This window comes from Copidosoma floridanum, unplaced genomic scaffold, assembly GCF_036245765.1.
Source record: "Copidosoma floridanum isolate Cflo_tuat_1 unplaced genomic scaffold, Cflo_Japanese_pri ptg000001l, whole genome shotgun sequence".
NCBI classification, from domain to species: Eukaryota; Metazoa; Arthropoda; class Insecta; order Hymenoptera; family Encyrtidae; genus Copidosoma; species Copidosoma floridanum.
In genome coordinates, this window is record NW_028321878.1 from 5899586 (window position 1) to 5916427 (window position 16842).

The following is a 16842-nucleotide window of genomic DNA, read 5'->3' on the forward strand; positions in this document are numbered from 1 at the left end:
CATCGGTTCTTTTTAGGGGCCACCTAAGTGTAAACTACCTTGCCAACAAATACGTTTTTATAACCATTTCCGGAAGCGATTCGTCAACTAAAAGACTATATTAACTAAAGACGGGCACTATTAAACCAAGTCAGCTATTTACTGGCAGACGTCACCTGCGGAGTTGTTCTTCGCAAGGCTGGGAAACCCGGTGACCGACGACTCTATATTACCCTCTCGACTCTAAGCATTCAACCAGGAATCACTGATCCTCTCCAAGGTCTGCGCTGGGCAAACCTATAACAGCTATAAAGGAAAAAAAAACTTGAGCCAACGGGACAGCCTCCACTGGACAAGTATCACTAACCAATCTCCCCATCTAAGATCACCAAAACAACTAAATCTGCAAAATAAAAAAGGTGCTTTAGACACCAACGTCTTTGACGTTATACCGGGAGACGTTGGGAAAGAGCACTACAACTAGCCCCAAAGCTTCGGACTTTGTAATTTTTCTCCCAATCAGTCTGGGTCTTTAACAGTAAGCCAGAGAAGATCACCCTGAGGTATCCAGGCAGTCACAATTGCTGTTAACTGCAGTCAAAAAAGAGTTAACTTAAGAAGCTCACCGTTTTTTTTTAGGGCCATCGGACGTCGAACTACCTTGCCAACAAATGTATTAAAATTAACAAAGTTGACTGAAAATAGCCTTTAGGGGCCATAAAAGTCGTAAGCATACCAATAGTCGCAAAAGGGTATATTGGAAAGAAAACTTCAAATGTATCTAATGAATACAATTTGAGGCGTCAAGAAACTGACGCAGAAAATTTATCGAGATTGAAACAGCAGCGTCAAAATCGTCAACTTAAGAGTCCATTACGTGAGAGATCAGCTTTTCATTGTACCCTCACAGCAATCTCTGAAATCTTTAAAGATCCTACTTCAGATTTTTTAATGAGTAGAAAATGTATTTGTGTTTTTGTGGCAATAAAGATGTTGGGTTTAAGGTCCAGGACTTTGTTGCTCTGGTAATAAAATTGTGAGATATGAGAAAAAACAATTTTTTTTTAATATAAATTTTTTGGGGGTTTTAAATCTTAACAGCTTTAAAAAATAGCCCTTTTCGTGAATTACACAGAAGAAACCAAATCAACAACTTCTTATAGCCATCGATTATTTTATGACATAAAGAACGCACGGTACTTTTCAGCATAATTATTTTTTTGAATTTGTACACCTTATTATTTGACCAAATAAACTATATGGATTCCGAAAAAATATGTTTTTAATAAGAAGATTTTTGTTCTGAGATGTATCGGGAATATGTGTAAAATTTTCTAACTAAAAATGTTTCACATTACGTGTCAACACACTACGGTGTTTTATTTAGTAAGTCTCGGGCGAAGCCGAGACGGGGGGCTGCTAGTCGTTACATATATCCTCGTACCTCGTTGTCTCTCGTGACGTTTTGGTCCGTCTGGCGTAATGTCTTGATTAATTTTTCAATTAGGTGGAGTTCGTTTGTTGGGACTCGACGTTTTTCATGCGACCACGAACGAGTCGTTTTTGCTTTGTTTTTACCCTCTAAGTACTAATGTATAGACGCCGATTCACGATACATTTTGGTGTTGCATGAAAAATGTGTCTCATTCCCTCACCTTGGGAATAAATGAAAAAAGGTCGTATCTCTCAATGAACAATAAAGACAAAAGATGAGCAATAATGCCAATGCCAGAAAGTACTTGCCGGCTGCAGAATTAAATTAAAATATAATAAAACGAAACCAAGGCGCAGCCGTGTATACGCACATTACGTGCAGCGACAAAAAGATTTATTTCTCACGCGCTCACGTGACGCATCCGCACAAAGTATGCGCATATAAAAACAATTATTTCGAAACAGTCCCCGGTGCAGCACAATAGAACACGCGCATAAAACTCGTGGATTGATTTTCCCCTCTTCGTTTAGCGCATCCTCTTCCCCTTCGATTGGAATGTGTGCGCAACACGTGGTCGTGAATGGCAGATGCGTTTCTCATTGTGTCGCGCCTCTTGCGTTTTGCATCTGAAATACACCGAGGTGCCTGGCTATCATTGCTGTGCGATTGCTCTTTGCATACCAATGCGATCTTCAACCGAGGAAACCTTCCTGCGGTAGATATAGATTCTCCAAGACGAATATTTCCACTCGGAAAAATGACGCGCAAGTTGGACTATTACACAAACCGTCATGAAAATTTCGACTAGGGCACGTCGAGCCCACGTAAGAGAGCCCCGAATTAATCAGCTTTCCAGGAGGGGGGAGGGAAAAAAATACCAAGCGCCCAACGCGAGCTTTTTATACATCCTGTACTTAAAAGTTTCGCGGCGTTGCGTAAGTCATTGGACGCTTAGCGCTACGCGCGAGCCATTGTGTAACGCGGAGTAACAAATATTAAAAAGAGTCCTCGGCTAGCACCTCCATCTTTGATCGTTTCAAAGAAAAACGTTTTTTTTTTTTTTTTGTTTTTATGGACCAATAAAACAAAAAAATGAAAGTAGTTTATACCATGCGTATGTGTATATATATATCGTATATATCGATGCATAAAATTTTCAGGGAAACAAAAAAAGTTGGCTGCTCGTTCGACTGCACAGTCACATATGAAGATGAAGCTACGCGTGCATTTCCATCCCGCGCTGTTTACCGCGTAGAGGCGCACGCGCGCTTTTATTTTTAGTCAGCGCTTGCACAGCCCCATCGCCCGTGTAATCCCCGAACAGCTGATGGTCGAGGCGCTGTCGTGGGTGGCTCGTGTCGTCTGATTTTCACGAATTTTCGTGGGTAAAGGTTGTGCAGACACACCACCTGCCTGCTTACGTAAGCGAACCGAGAGAGGCGCTTGCACGGCGGGTGGATACTTAGGAGAGCGAATTTCGACAGCCTACGCCTATCGGACGATATTCACCTCGGAGAATTCGAAGCTGCCGGAGGAGGTATTTTTCCATGGACATGTTACGTGAAAGGAGCTGTCGGACTTTGCGTGACTTTTCTCTAGTTTCAAAATGCCCCTGGCTTTTCGGTCATCCAGGGCCACAGGAGGTCCAACTATTTCGAGGACCAATCAACTCCGGCTTACCTTAACTCTCAAAAATATACCGGTTCCTCATTTGATCCGACGACAATTATTCGGGCAGCCTTCGCGTCCGACTAGTTGGTATTAAAATAGCCGATAACCCTCGCGAGCTTTCGTAGAGCTTGCAAAAAATAAAAAATAAACCAACGATGATTTTACAAAAGGCAGCAGGTACATATCGGAGCCAACTATCGCGAATGGCACCCAAATGCCCATTCCCTGGTTTAGGTAAGGCGCCTTGGGTGCATATCTATTAGGGCGCGAGTCATCTCTTCTGCCGCGATGCAACCCACTTACTTTTTGCAACCACGCCCGTCAACTCGCCCGAAGCCACCTCCTACTCTGTAAAAGCTCTGCCGCTGTCAAGCTCCGGCTTCCGCCCTCCAACATAAAGTTGCAGCTGTCTGTTTCCTCTCTGTATAAAGCACACACTCGTGCACTTGCCAATAAGGGACTCGTTCCGCGACTTTGCCAATATGTTTCTCTAAACCGGATACCGTTCGATGGATCGATGACGAGGGAATTTTGTGGAAAAATCATCGTATGCCCACGTAACACAAATTACTGCGGAAAATCGCGTAACCATAATCCACGAGCACGGATGATTCAGACGGAGAACATCGCGCAGTGTACATCCCCGGCGGTGAGTAACACACGTATCGACAGCCGAAGAGCACTGGCTCTAGATCGGTATAGAATATACCGAAAATGCGCTGAATCTTGAGCTTCGCTTATGGGTATATACATTACGCAGAGAACTATGTAGAACCTCCGAGTAGCGACTTTGTTTTCGCGCGTCGTTGTGGGTTTACGTAACCGGTGTTTCGATGATTAACAATTTGTTTCATGATCGGCAGCAAAGGTGACTCTCCTCGCGTCGCGCGACACTCGCACGTTACTTGTATACATATGTTTATACGTACGCGCGTATACTACACCGCAAACAGCTTACGTAAGCCCTTGTATGTATATAAATGCGGACAAAGTCGAAGATTAAGGCTCGCCGATCGGAGCGTCGTTTCGGCGTAAAATCGGCACTTGTGGTTATTGGAAGAGGTGTTTAGTATATTTTACTCTACGATTAGCACTTGGTATCGAAAAACCACGTCTCAATTAGCAGCAGAGTGGTTGTTGTTTTTTTTTTTTTTTTTTTTTTTTTTTTTTTTTTTTTTTTTCATTGTTATATCTATACAATTGCAGTTCACGCGAAACGCAAATACGCAGACGCCGCAGCGTTTGAAATTACGTAAGGCGCCGCGATGCGTCAATAAAATATTGAAAATTGATACTTGGTATCTGCAGCGAGCAAACACAAGCGGGGCTCTTTGCAAGCTCTGCAGTGTGGGTGTGTGTATGTAAATGTGCGTGCAGTCAATGAACGATTCGCACGGGCGTAAACACGCACGGGAAAGGTCATACGATGCATCAACTCGACTTTTTTTTTTTTTTTTTTTTCTTTTTTTTCGGTCGATTATTTTGTCGTTCGTGGTAAACAAAAGGCTATCGGCTTTTACTTCCAAAAAATAGTACTTCACGGTAATTGAGTTCGTTTTTTTAACTGATGTATCAAAACTCTGAAAACATGTGAAATTTCTGGTGTTTGTGTTATTTTATTCGAGTGAATTATACCATCGAAAAAATAATTTCCTATTGCATCTGCAACAAAATAATCCTAAAAGACAAAACTTGATGAATCCATCCATCTGTACTGGTCGTACGGCAAAAAAAAACAGAATTATTTATCACCAAGCGTCGATAGGAAACTTTGTTATATATATATATTTTTTTTTTTTTTAAAGGTAACAAAAGAAAGTAGGATTAGTTGCTCACATGACATTCTATTATATGATGTATGACTGTTATCACTGACTTTTATATAATATATATATATATATATATATATTCCTCGAGGATCGCTCATGCATCGCTGAAACAACAACCGGTGATAAGATAAGTCGCACGAGAGGGAAAGGTGATCTTTAATACTTTTACTTGGTGTAAAAAATGTCCACTGATAATTGGTTATTGATAAGCAAACTATAACTAATGGCACATCCATTCAAAATTTCCACAAGAAACTAGTGCCATTTTTTCTCAACACAAGCTATTTTTTTTACAAATACAAAATCTACTCTGTATGGGACTAGAAGATTCACTCGGTGTGGAAGTCTAATAACGGGAACATCATAAAAGTACCCTTACGCAATTTTTCAGCACTGAATGGGTAGTAAATTGTTTCGCAAAGGTACAAGAAAAAAAAAAAAAAAAAACACTGGCACACGAGCGGAACAATGCACGGTCTTGCTCATAAACGCTGTGGGTGGGTACACCGTGTACACATAAGACAAGCCGCAAATTATCGGAGATGTAACGTCACGGAGAAGTTCCAAAATGTTTCCCAATCCACGGAGCAACGCTGTAAGTGTACACGTAAGTGCTATAGACGAGCCCGAGCTGCTCCTCCTTGTATAATAAATCAGGCTATATTTACGAGGAGCGACGGACTCGGGGTCCGTCATAATTAACGACGTTGGCGTTTAGACGCCACCACCACCCACCGGCTAAGCCGTGCTTTTGACACTGTGCGAGCGTTTATATACTTGACGCGCTCGGGCTAGAGTACACCGTCGGCTCGCTCGAATTTCAAAGTAAAATTTCTCGAGCGCACTAATTACCTCGTGTTTGCTCCGATAACTCGGGCCCCCTTTACATTGGAAATTGACTTTTAACTGGACGCGAATTCGATAAGTAAACCCCGTATAACCATATCTTTGTCGAGTTTCGTCAAGGTTTTTTTTCTTTTCAGCTGTACCGATGTTTCTCTTGTCCCTTTTGTTTTTTTGTTTTTTTTTTTGTTTTTTTTGTTGTCTAAGCTTTGTCCAAAATCCCTTTTTCACAATGTCCGCATGTCCTTACAAAGACAAAGCACCCCAGTCAAAGAAAAAAAACCAGGTAATGTATATACACGAGTACACCAGGCGCGTATATGAGCGAGTGCTAAAGGGGTAGCCTAGGTATATATTACAACACACGGGTTGCAGTAAACAAGTCGTGAATTTCAGCGATAGGAGAACGGCACCCAATCCAGCTCAGCTGGTCCGCGTCGATTGTATATATACACGTACCTGGCGCGCGAACCTCGAGCCCACGCGCAAAAAGCCACCCCCTCGTGACGCGCGCACGCGCCGTCCCTCTGCTCATGCGTGCACCGGTGCCAGAGCGTAGTTATCCTCGTTCGCGCTCCTTTCCCCCTCGCGAGGAGCCACAGTGGTCGCGGACAACTGATTTTCTGGGATATCCGCGCGCATGACTCTGGTGACGCGCTCGCCCCCATTGGCGGCAATGGCCCTCGATATACACGTAACGTCGGGCGAAGAGGAAGAAAAAAGGGAGAGATGACCTGTAATCGCCATAACGGCGACTATGTAATTTGCGCGTTGCAACAGGGTACAACGTCAACATTTGCCACTGCGTCCACCATATAGCGTGTATGTGGTGACGGCTTGCGATAACAACTGCACCCTCCCCCACCCTAAAGTGTCCCCGGTCCGTGACCTGCTGGCACTGTTCACCCGGCAGCACTCGATCGATCGCATACAACGTGCTTCTCCCCACACGGCACATCCTACGGCGTGGTTCGAACGTATAGCTCTCTGGTACCATCTCCTCAAAAAATGTTTGCCAAGATACGTGAGCCCATCCGAGCGAGGCTGAACATTCGAGGGGGTGACTTTTGTCGCTGTTCCATGTACCACCTCGGGGGAAGAAACAAAAGGGACTACCTCACAAGCAGCTGCAATCCACGTGCAACAACGAGTGCTCGTATAGCCCATCAGGGCACACGAGTAATAAACAAAACGAGGCGTCCCTTGCGCAATAGCGCGTAACACCCTCCTATACAGCCATCCTCTTTCTAACATCTCCGTCCGAGCTTGTGTTTATATAAAAAGGGAGAAAAGAATATATATACATATACCCCCGCTTACCTCGGCTCCGTAATCCCCCGTTACGTCCAACCAGCACGCACACAACATCCCAGTGGCAGCTGCCGAGTATCTTATTCAACCAAAACCGAGAGGCGAGTGTATTGTATGTGTACGTATATATGTATATACAAGCGCAGAAGGTTACATAGCCGTCGTCGCAGGCGGGCATCTCCCGGCTCCGTCCGAGTCGCGGCGCGTCGATCGAAGCCGCGCGCACAACCACCACCACCACCGCCACGAGCATCGGAGCCGGTGCGCGCGAAAGCAGAGACAGTCTTGGCTAGAAGCTCGACCGGCGCGCGTATACGACCGTCCCATTGTCCCGCGCCTCTGTATATATTATACATGTAGGCGCGTCGAAGCGAGGGTCGCCGAAAGCACATGTACCAATCGGCCGTTTTTGTGCTTTTTTGTTTTGTTTTGATTCCTACGTCGTTGCTCCTGTCGAGGGGTGGCCCACGGACGGGGATAACCCACCTGGCGCAAGTAGTTCACCCCCGGCTACGGTCGGCCAGTGTTTTTGTTGTCGGTGGTCAGGAAACACAACCGCCGGCTTCGTTGCACGAGTGATCCGGTGATTCGTGAGTTTGCATCGACAGTTACGGGGTGGTGGTGGCACGATACCAGTCTCGGGGCTGATCGAGCTCACCCCCCGTATGGGCCGCAGACATGTGTAGAGGCTTCAAGTGCACAGTGGCACCCGGCAGTGGATTCTACGGGGCGGATTTTGAAGGAACCTCGGTGTAAAGGTGCGGACGGGGGACAACACACTTTTGCGGGGGCAGGGAGGATGACGGACACGGCAAAGGAGGCGTTTGCCTCGCGCAATTACCGGCTGGCCGTTGAAATGTACGAGAGGTGCATGAAACAGCAGAGCCCGAGCTTCGAGGTGTTGTTCGGGTACGGGGAGTCGTTGGCGCGGTGCGGCCGGCTGCGCGAGTCCGTGGACGTGTACTCGCGTTGCTTGGCCCTGGGTGGTAACGTGCCGACCGACAAGCTCCGGCACCTGGTGAACGCGCTGCTCGAGGAGCTCGGGCTGTCGACGGCGAGCGACAGGAGACAGTCGTGGCGGGGTGGTGCGGAACTTGGGGCCTCGTTCGCCTGTCCGGAGTGCGAGGGCGCGCTGTACCAGCCGGTGAGCCTCGACTGCGGTCACACCTTTTGCCGGGCCTGTGTCCTCGAGGCGCCGAGTTGCAAGCTGTGCGGCCAGAGGCGCGAAGCCAGGCTAGAGACGAACGTGCTCGTGCAGAGGCTCGCGGAGAAGTGGTGGCCGGCAGAGACGGAGGCCAGCGGAGCGAGGCACGAGGCCGACGCTATGCTCAAGAAGGGACACCTCGGCCAGGCCCTCGAGAGATACGATCTGGCGGTACAGCTCGGTAAGTTTTTCCTTCCCTTTGCAGCTTCTTTGGGTCCGGGAGCTACACATAAACCAAACAACGATTATTGCGTATAACGGGGAGGAAACTTTTTGTTGTTTTTTTTCCCCCTAACGAGAGGCGAAGAATATATTTGGCGAATGCATGGACGGCGATTGATTGTGATGATCGCTCGATCCCACCTATATACGGAACAACTCGATGCGACTTGGAGAGCTTTTCAACGCGAGATGCGTTTTTATGAAATCATGAGCCGCAAGCGATTCGTTCGGAGCTCACCTCGCGAAGGTTACGCAACGAATGAATCGTCGGCGTCGTTTAAACGCACACGATGAGCTCCCGGGGTTTTTCTGTCCCATTAATCGAGTTGGTGTACGAAATTTCAACCCGTGAATCACCTCGTCAGGAGCAAATCGCGCGCCAATCCATGTAACACACGAGGGCTATAGGGTGGGGGATCTTCAACAATAGACGTCATCGGCTAATATTACAACGTGCATGTATGTACGGGTGGGGGGAGATTGGGTGTAATCGCCGAGTAACCTCTAACTTCGTTTTTTATATAACAAAGTTCTATTTTTTTCTTCTTCTTCATCATCAAACAGGTTACACAATGTTTCGACGTGTTAAAAAATTACGTAAAGACGAGAGCTGCCAGACAAATACACGGGAGACGCCGCTCGCGTGCGTTATATGATATATACACATATACATGTACAAAATAGACTCGCGTCTCTCTCGGATGAATCGTGTACAATTACAGTTGTGATATCGGCAGAGAAAATTTTGTGACACTGTACGGCAATTCAAGCAAATAAGTATAGAAAATCAGTCCTGTGTGTATAAATATACATATATATATATATACGCGTGGAGCATACACATGGCAGATAGTCGGTTGTGCCCGTGTTTCCGTTATATAATTGAAAGCTCTGTTATCGGGAAGCGATATACCCGTGGTTTATTTATAAATTGGAGTACAACGACGAGTCAATTGTTTCATCAATCGCAATCATCGTCCCTCCGTATACGATGCGGTGTATGCAAAACACCAGAGGTCCCTCGTGTGGGTATTGCGCGTTACGTAAAAGCTTAGCTCGGAGCGCAAGCTCGGTACGGATATTAACGAACCGTCGTTTCAACGCCAATTCAAAGATCACCCGAGTACGCGAAAATGAAAGAAAAAATTACGCAAATATGTTTTTCCTCCTTCTTAGCCAGTTGGTCAGCTAAGCAGCAGGAAATTTGCTCTCGGAGGCGCGTCTAAGGCAGAGCTTAACAAATTTCTCTTTGCTCTTGCTAATATGTGTCATGTATGACGTATATGTATGTACAGCTCGCGTGCAGCGTGTAGGGTAATGCGGGTGATGAGTCACGCGTATAGTGGGACGGCGTTGACATCCGCGAGTGTATAAAAAACTGTATCCGAGAGAAGATTCGGGACGCGGGCATTGGTGCTGTGAGACGGGAGATACAAGCTCTTTATCGGAAGCTAGTAGCTCGTGACGGTCCGATAAGGAAAAAGGGAATTTTTAATGCTTTTTTTTTTTTTTTTTTTTTTTTCATTTGTTTACAGGTTGGTTGTGCGAGGGGTATTAAACATTGCGAGGGCCTACGATCGTACCGAAAACTTTGCCGGTTTACGCGTTGACATTGTTTGTTTGTGTGTACTTTTTTTTTGTCTTTTAATTTTAATCTCGTATTTTTGCGCGTAAAAGCAAACGTGATATTATTTTCGTGTGTATCTGACATTGAAAGATAATTCAGGGTTCAAGGAGGATCGGATGAGCAAAGAGAAAAAAAGCGGGTATCTGCTCCGATCGTCGTTGTTTTTATTATTTTCGCACGGGAACAGTGTTGAACGATTTTGTTTACAAGAGACGCGGCTGCAGCGTAGTACACCGTGTTGTAAACGCTAATTTGTATCTTATCTGAAAGAGAGACGTCGCTTCGAGTCATCCCCGAGTCTCCGAATCTTTACGAAGAAAACGACGTGTTTTTCTCGTTGCACGAGCGTCCACGATTGTTTAAATAAAAAAAAAAAAAAAAAAAAAACGAAGAAAAAATAACAAAACGAGCGCATATCCGACTTTCTCGCCGGCAACCTTGGCGCGCACTCGGGGTAAATAAACTCTGCAGTTGTTGCTCATACGTCGTATTTCAAATTTAATTTTTCTGCCTCACACGTACAATCGTGTCCACGACCTTGTCATTCTTCTCGGCTCTTATCATCGCGTCAAAATAGAAAATCGCGCATTGTTATACCCACACGCGGACAAACCAATTAAAATAACATCCACGTGGCACCACATTTCAGATACTCGTGTGAGCGATTACGCAAAAAAAAATTTTTTTCTACTAATACATGACGCTCGTTGGTGTGGAACCGCGGAACAAACTTTATACAAATTCCTCGGCTCGTTTCGAGTGAAAAATGTCCCTACCAGTAAGAACTTCAAAGTCGTAAGCTTTGTCAACATTATTTGTAAGTAAAAAAACGTATGGACTTGCAAAAAACTTTGATTTTTATTTGTAAAAGCATAAATAAATCTCCTACTGTCCCCAAAAAAGCCATCTCAATCAGTGGCAAATCCAACACTCGCGAGCCATTGCGTCGGCCATCGCCGAATAAATCGTACCCGCTTTAGCCTGCAAAAGCCCCGAGCCACTAATTATTCCACAGGGAAGAAAGACCTCCTCTCCCTGCAATGCTTTAATCAAACGTCCGGCTGACGACCTCTCCTCCCGTGCCCTCGAAACTCCTTTGTCTGGATTCCCAGACATCGAAATCGTGCCCCACCGCAGGGAGAAAATTGCTCCCGGTGCGCATACATGCTCTCCTTCCCGCCTCTATTTCTTTCTTTCTTCGAGCCGATCTTGACATCGATTTTGGCTACTCTCCCCGCACGAGAGACGTCTCTCCCTCTCTCTGTTTTGTTGTCGAACGACGTTTTGACAGCCCGCCACTCGTGGTGTTATTTACTGCCGTTTACGCGGCATATTATATACATACTCCTCTCTCGCTCGCCTTGGCGTCTTTTATTATTCTCCTCATTGTTCGCACATTCGTATACACATGTATTCGTGTGTCAGACACTTGCGATGCAATTTTAACACATTTCATTCGCACGCGGGAGCATCAGTAATTTAACAATTGGCGAGTTGTTGTGTTTTTCATTGTTATCGAGGAATGAAGCTCGAGTCGTCATTGATGTTTTTACGACTCTCTGCGATCTCGAAAAATAAAAAAAAAAGGCCAGTGTACCCTTGAACTCCCGGGTAATCGTAGCATCGTCAGAGAGCGTGACCACCTGTTTTTTCATGAAAAAACCACTGCATTAAAAACTAATGACAATATGATGACAAATGCATTTAGAGAGAAACTTTTAGAGAAAAGCCCGTAATAATATCGAGGAATGCACGATTCGCTGCAGCGCGAGCGGTGGAGGGCGACCTTGCCCGGCTGGGGAGAGAGGTCGTCGAACTCCTCTCCCGCTAAAAGTCCCAAGGTCAGGTGTTGCGACGAGGCGCTCTCTCGGATGATCGCGCGAACGCATATATATACGCGCTGCATAGGCGATACACACAAACACAAAGATCTTTCTTTCTTCCTCTGCTGCTTCCTTGGGACGAGAGAGAGAGAGCTTTTTTTGTTCTCTCTTTCTTTGTCGGCTGTTGGCGGTGCAGCTGCTGATGGCCTGTCGTATTGGTATGTCGGAGGACGCGAGTGTGATTTGATGGATGCACATCGTGAATGAACGAGAGACTTACGATGATGACGCGGGACGTGACTCTTTTTTTCTTTTTTCTTTTTTAATTCTCGTTCATTAAGGTTTCTTGAAACAAAGGATTTTGAAATAAACTTCACACTACTAGATATTGTATGGTTTTTCTCTTATGTTTTTTCATCAATTTTTGGGTACGAAAGGGAGTAGTAATTTGAGGTATGTTTTTAAACCACTGGCAAACGTTGGCTCCAGAAAATGCAAGCACTTTGTTGAGGGAAAACTTGATGAGGAATGTCGGGATTGTTTTGTCTGCAGAGTGTATATACTTATACTTAGCCAGGGCACAAAAGCAAACTGCGAAATTTGTTATTTTTGTTGTTAGCTTTGTGTTTGCGTTTTAAAGAAAGGAGTCGAAAAAAACTATCCCCCCCCCCCTGTTGGCCTGCTCGTTTGTTAAACGTAAAAAAAAAAGAAAAAAGATTTTTCCAATTGTTGAAGCTCTCGAGTGTTAATTCATGGACTCAAGGGCAATCTTCGCGTCGATTTTCTTCTTCGACGGGAAAACGCGAGCGAAACCTCCCCGCGTATACACACCACACGTGTGTACGTAGTAGTCGGAGCGCGCGCGATAGGTCGATGCACGCGGCCGGTAGATCGCCGTATGAGATCGTGCGGATAACCACCTGGCGATCATCGCGGGGCTATTAATAGCCGCGGTGCAGGCCAACTACCTACTGTACAATGCTACAGCCAAGGAGAGACGGACAGGAGGAAGAGTAAAAGGCTAATCGGCGCGTTTGACGTTTTCACGCCAAAAAACACCTTGCGCGTGCAATCTCTCTCTCTCTCTCCCCATTTCTGATTAGTGAAAACCGTGTACCTTTTTTGGTACATTTTTCAGATGGGGAGGCAATTTAACCGGGAAAAACAAAATTTACCAGTTCGATGGATGTTATACGTGGAAAAACGATTGATCTCTCGGTACGTAATCCCAAGAGATCGCTCGAGAATATACGGCTCTTACGCAAGGGCCCGAAGACGCTTCGGAAACTCTCGACTGTATAAGCACGGAACTCGTATGCGAAAGCGTTTCTCAAAAGCGGACGAGAAAAAGAAATGATCGACAATGGCTCCCTTTGAGAGTACAAGCACAATTAGGACTGCAGCAGTCCGCAATCGTCGGAAAGGCGCTCGGAGCGAAAGGACCTGTTTCCCAAGAAGGAGAGGGATAAGCGAGAGAGCAAAAGGAATAAAAAAAAAAAAGGGGGAAGAAATATAAGTATACAAAAAGAGGGACCAGCTCTCCGGGTGATCCATTGTTCCCTCTCTAGCGCACTCGACCAGCCGTAGGCACGTATAGGAGATAAACTTTTTTCCTCCGCCGTTGGGGATCCCACTTCCTTTTTCTTCTTGTCCTCCCCATGCACTACGATAGTTACATGCATACAGTGATCAGCACTGCGTGTAGGTATACATATATATGCACTCCCGTTTACCGGGGACGTGTAAGTAGTATAATGTACCCCGCACTCATGCGAGGAAAGGACAGCTGCGGCGCGTTCGTTCGGACGCCACTAAGTTCACGGCCAGTCTGCCGCGCCGGGGGAGACGGACATACCAACCAGCCTCTTATATAAAGCGCACGCCAAGTCTTTCTCTCTCTCTCCCCGTACTCTCTTGTGTATACATATATGCAACGGTATACGCTTTGCTTGTATACCTATATTATACTCATGCCTATGCGGTGTATATGGAACAAAGTCATAAGTATGCACTTGGGAGATCGAGGCAACAGAAGCGCTCGGATTTACGAGGCGTCGGCAGATCTCGTTCTTGTTTTCGTGGGTGTTTTTTGCCATGTTTTTTGTCGACTCACTCTTTTTTTTTTTTTTTCCTCCCGGTGTTGTTGTTAGTGCAGGCCAACAAACACTTAGTCAGTGGGTGACGAAGGTGGTTCGGTTGGATTTTTCGAGGAATTCCGAGGTACGAGACCGTAAATCGTTCCAGACTGCCGATACCGATCTTTGGGGTCTGCTGGAACGGCAGATTTGCGAGGCGAGACAAAGAACCAGAAGTGTGGGGGGATGCTTTAGTGGTCTCCCCTTGGGCACGCCTAATTGGCACAAGGTGGACATGAAAAGATACGCGGGGAGGATCGTCATACATAGCGAAATATCAATCCAGAGGTATTTTTTCGCGAATAAAATGGTAAAACAGCGCAGCGCACGAAAAAAAAAAGTTTTTTTTTCCAATTCGTGAAACTTGAGCAGTTGAGTGTATTACATAAACTACAAATAAAAACGTTTAACGATTCTCGACACGAAGGACGTGCATATTACATGCGCATGATTGTTTTGCAGCTGTTGCGAGCTGCGCTTCGTAAACATCGTCATTATCGTCCCATCTACTGTTTCGAGGAACGAGAGAGTTTTTCAGGTGCGGATAAATAGGTTGAAAATATTATGGATGCATCAGGAACTCGTACCAAAGGGAAAAAAAAGTTTTTTTTAAATGTTTGTCTCTAATGAATGGCTAATTTATTCAGAATTTAGAATCCAAACTATTGTCAATCCGTGGACCTTTACGTAACGCAAGTACACGTGCGAGTGTGATGATAATTGAACCATATTCTCTCTTTTTTTTTTCTTTTTTTTTTTTTTTTTTTCAAATCGTCCAATGTTCGATTGATATGCGAATTACAGATGGTGGTTATGAAATGAATAAACGAATCAATGAAATATTCATGGACGCAATCTCCGATCGTATGATGAGAGAACAAGACTTACGTAAACTATAAAAATTCAACCAGCTATCAAAAAATCATCGAAAACATCGATTAATCGAAAAGGAAGTAAACTTTACACTCAACCATTTATTTAAAAGTACGTGCTGTTTAGAGGTGGAGGGGTGGAGGTGGAGAATCTACAAAAGTCACCCTTTCTGGGGTGTAACTGTACATCTTTTTATCATTCGGGTTATCTCGTTTTTCCGATCTTAGACCATATGTGACAGTCTAAAAATTAGGTAATATTTTCAAGCATCTTTTTTCCAAGCTTCGTTTCACGAAAAGTTCCTTGAACATTTTACACCTTTTTAAAATACGAATCTCTCCATATCTTTCAAATTGACTGATTTTCAAGTTACGTAACGGCTATATTGATCGCGATTTTTCATCCAGTGGTTCTTATAAGTCGATCAATCTCAAGAAAAAGATTTAATTTTAGACAATTCCCGTTGAGTTGAAAAAAGAAGTTTCAAACACTAGCAATTTTTCCTACTGTCCAATTCTTGTTTTCAAAAATTGCATACAAACTTTTGAAAGATTAATTTGAAAGAACGCACTGTCCTGCGGTTGACAAGGACAGCACTCGCAAAATTTCGATCGAATAACTAGGTCACAGTGCGAGTGTGCAGAGGAAGTATGAGTCAGAGTAAAAAAATCGCATCGCCGGCGACTCAGCTACGCATTAGTCATCGGTTTCCAATCTGCAGACTTCATTATTCAAAAACGCCGAGTAAAAAAAAAAGAGAATGGATGAAGGGACCATTTTACCTACCGTCTGATCAATGAGTGACTGTTTGCGTACAAAAAAACATGTAAAAAGACGTGAAAAAAAAAAAAAAAAAATTTATGACAGATAACAGTTGGTGGTACCCACATAACATAACAATCGAGGCGTAGTTAATCTCATTAGGCCAGCAAATAGTTCAATAGTTGTCAATGATGCAACCATACGCACACTCGCACAAAAAGGCCCACCTATACCCACCGGAGGCAAAACCATACATCGCGGGGCTATATGGTACTATGTTAAAAGCGCGTTGTTGTAATATACCTATAGGTACACACAGTAGGCTACTCTTAAACGCGCGCGCGCGTTCGCTCCAAGATTAGATAAATACACTATGGCGATGTATGTTACGTTTATACGTGGTACACATACGTACGACTTGGCTCAAATTGCACTTACATAAACGGGGGACCTCGTACCTGCAACACACACATAATATATGTCCCACTGGCGATCATTGGTGATATTTTTTGTTGTACAGTTGTCTCGTATTAGTCCTGTTGCATATGGATAATAGATAAAAACGTAAGGATTTTTTTTTTTCAGGCGAATTTCGATATTTTAAGGATCAGAGGGGTGAATTTGTGTGGACTAAAGATGCAAAGGTGTAAGTATACCGCGTTTACATAAAGAGTCTCTTTCAATGAGTGTTCGGGCATTGTAATAGTCATAACCCGCGTAAAATTTACTCTGTAATCTATCAGTAGATATATATATAAATGGCTCCCCTTTCGCGCAAATTTGCGCCATCACCGAGCCAACACAATTGCACCACGAGCAGAGTGAGCTGCTCTCGGACCATTGTACGCGCAACGTGTATAAGAAATAATCCGAGAATAAACCAATGAGCCGAAATACAATTGAATACAATTAGATCGCGAACCATTGCGTTGGTATTTGCGCGTATACACATAAAACGGCAATAAATTTTGTAACTCGGCGAGTTATGTATATACGTGTATTACGTATATAGAGTTGGATTTCACGAACGATTCCGACTAATGAGCGAAGGAGGTACGCGTGGGTATACTGTTTTGAAACAATTTCGAAATGAAAAACACAAATAAGCAAAGTAAGTATGTACATATA

General features: G+C 44.6%; 1 protein-coding gene across 1 annotated transcript in view; it reads left to right on the forward strand.

Moving 5' to 3' along the window:
• Positions 1-7376: 7376 nt before the first annotated feature.
• Positions 7377-16842, forward strand: part of LOC106644358 (LON peptidase N-terminal domain and RING finger protein 3) — a 39334-nt gene continuing 29868 nt past the window's right edge. Inside the window, exon 1 of the mRNA XM_089598311.1 lies at positions 7377-8453. Within this exon, the coding sequence (XP_089454437.1) occupies positions 7868-8453 (586 nt within the window). The 5' untranslated portion in view covers positions 7377-7867. The remainder of the gene's footprint in view (positions 8454-16842) is intronic.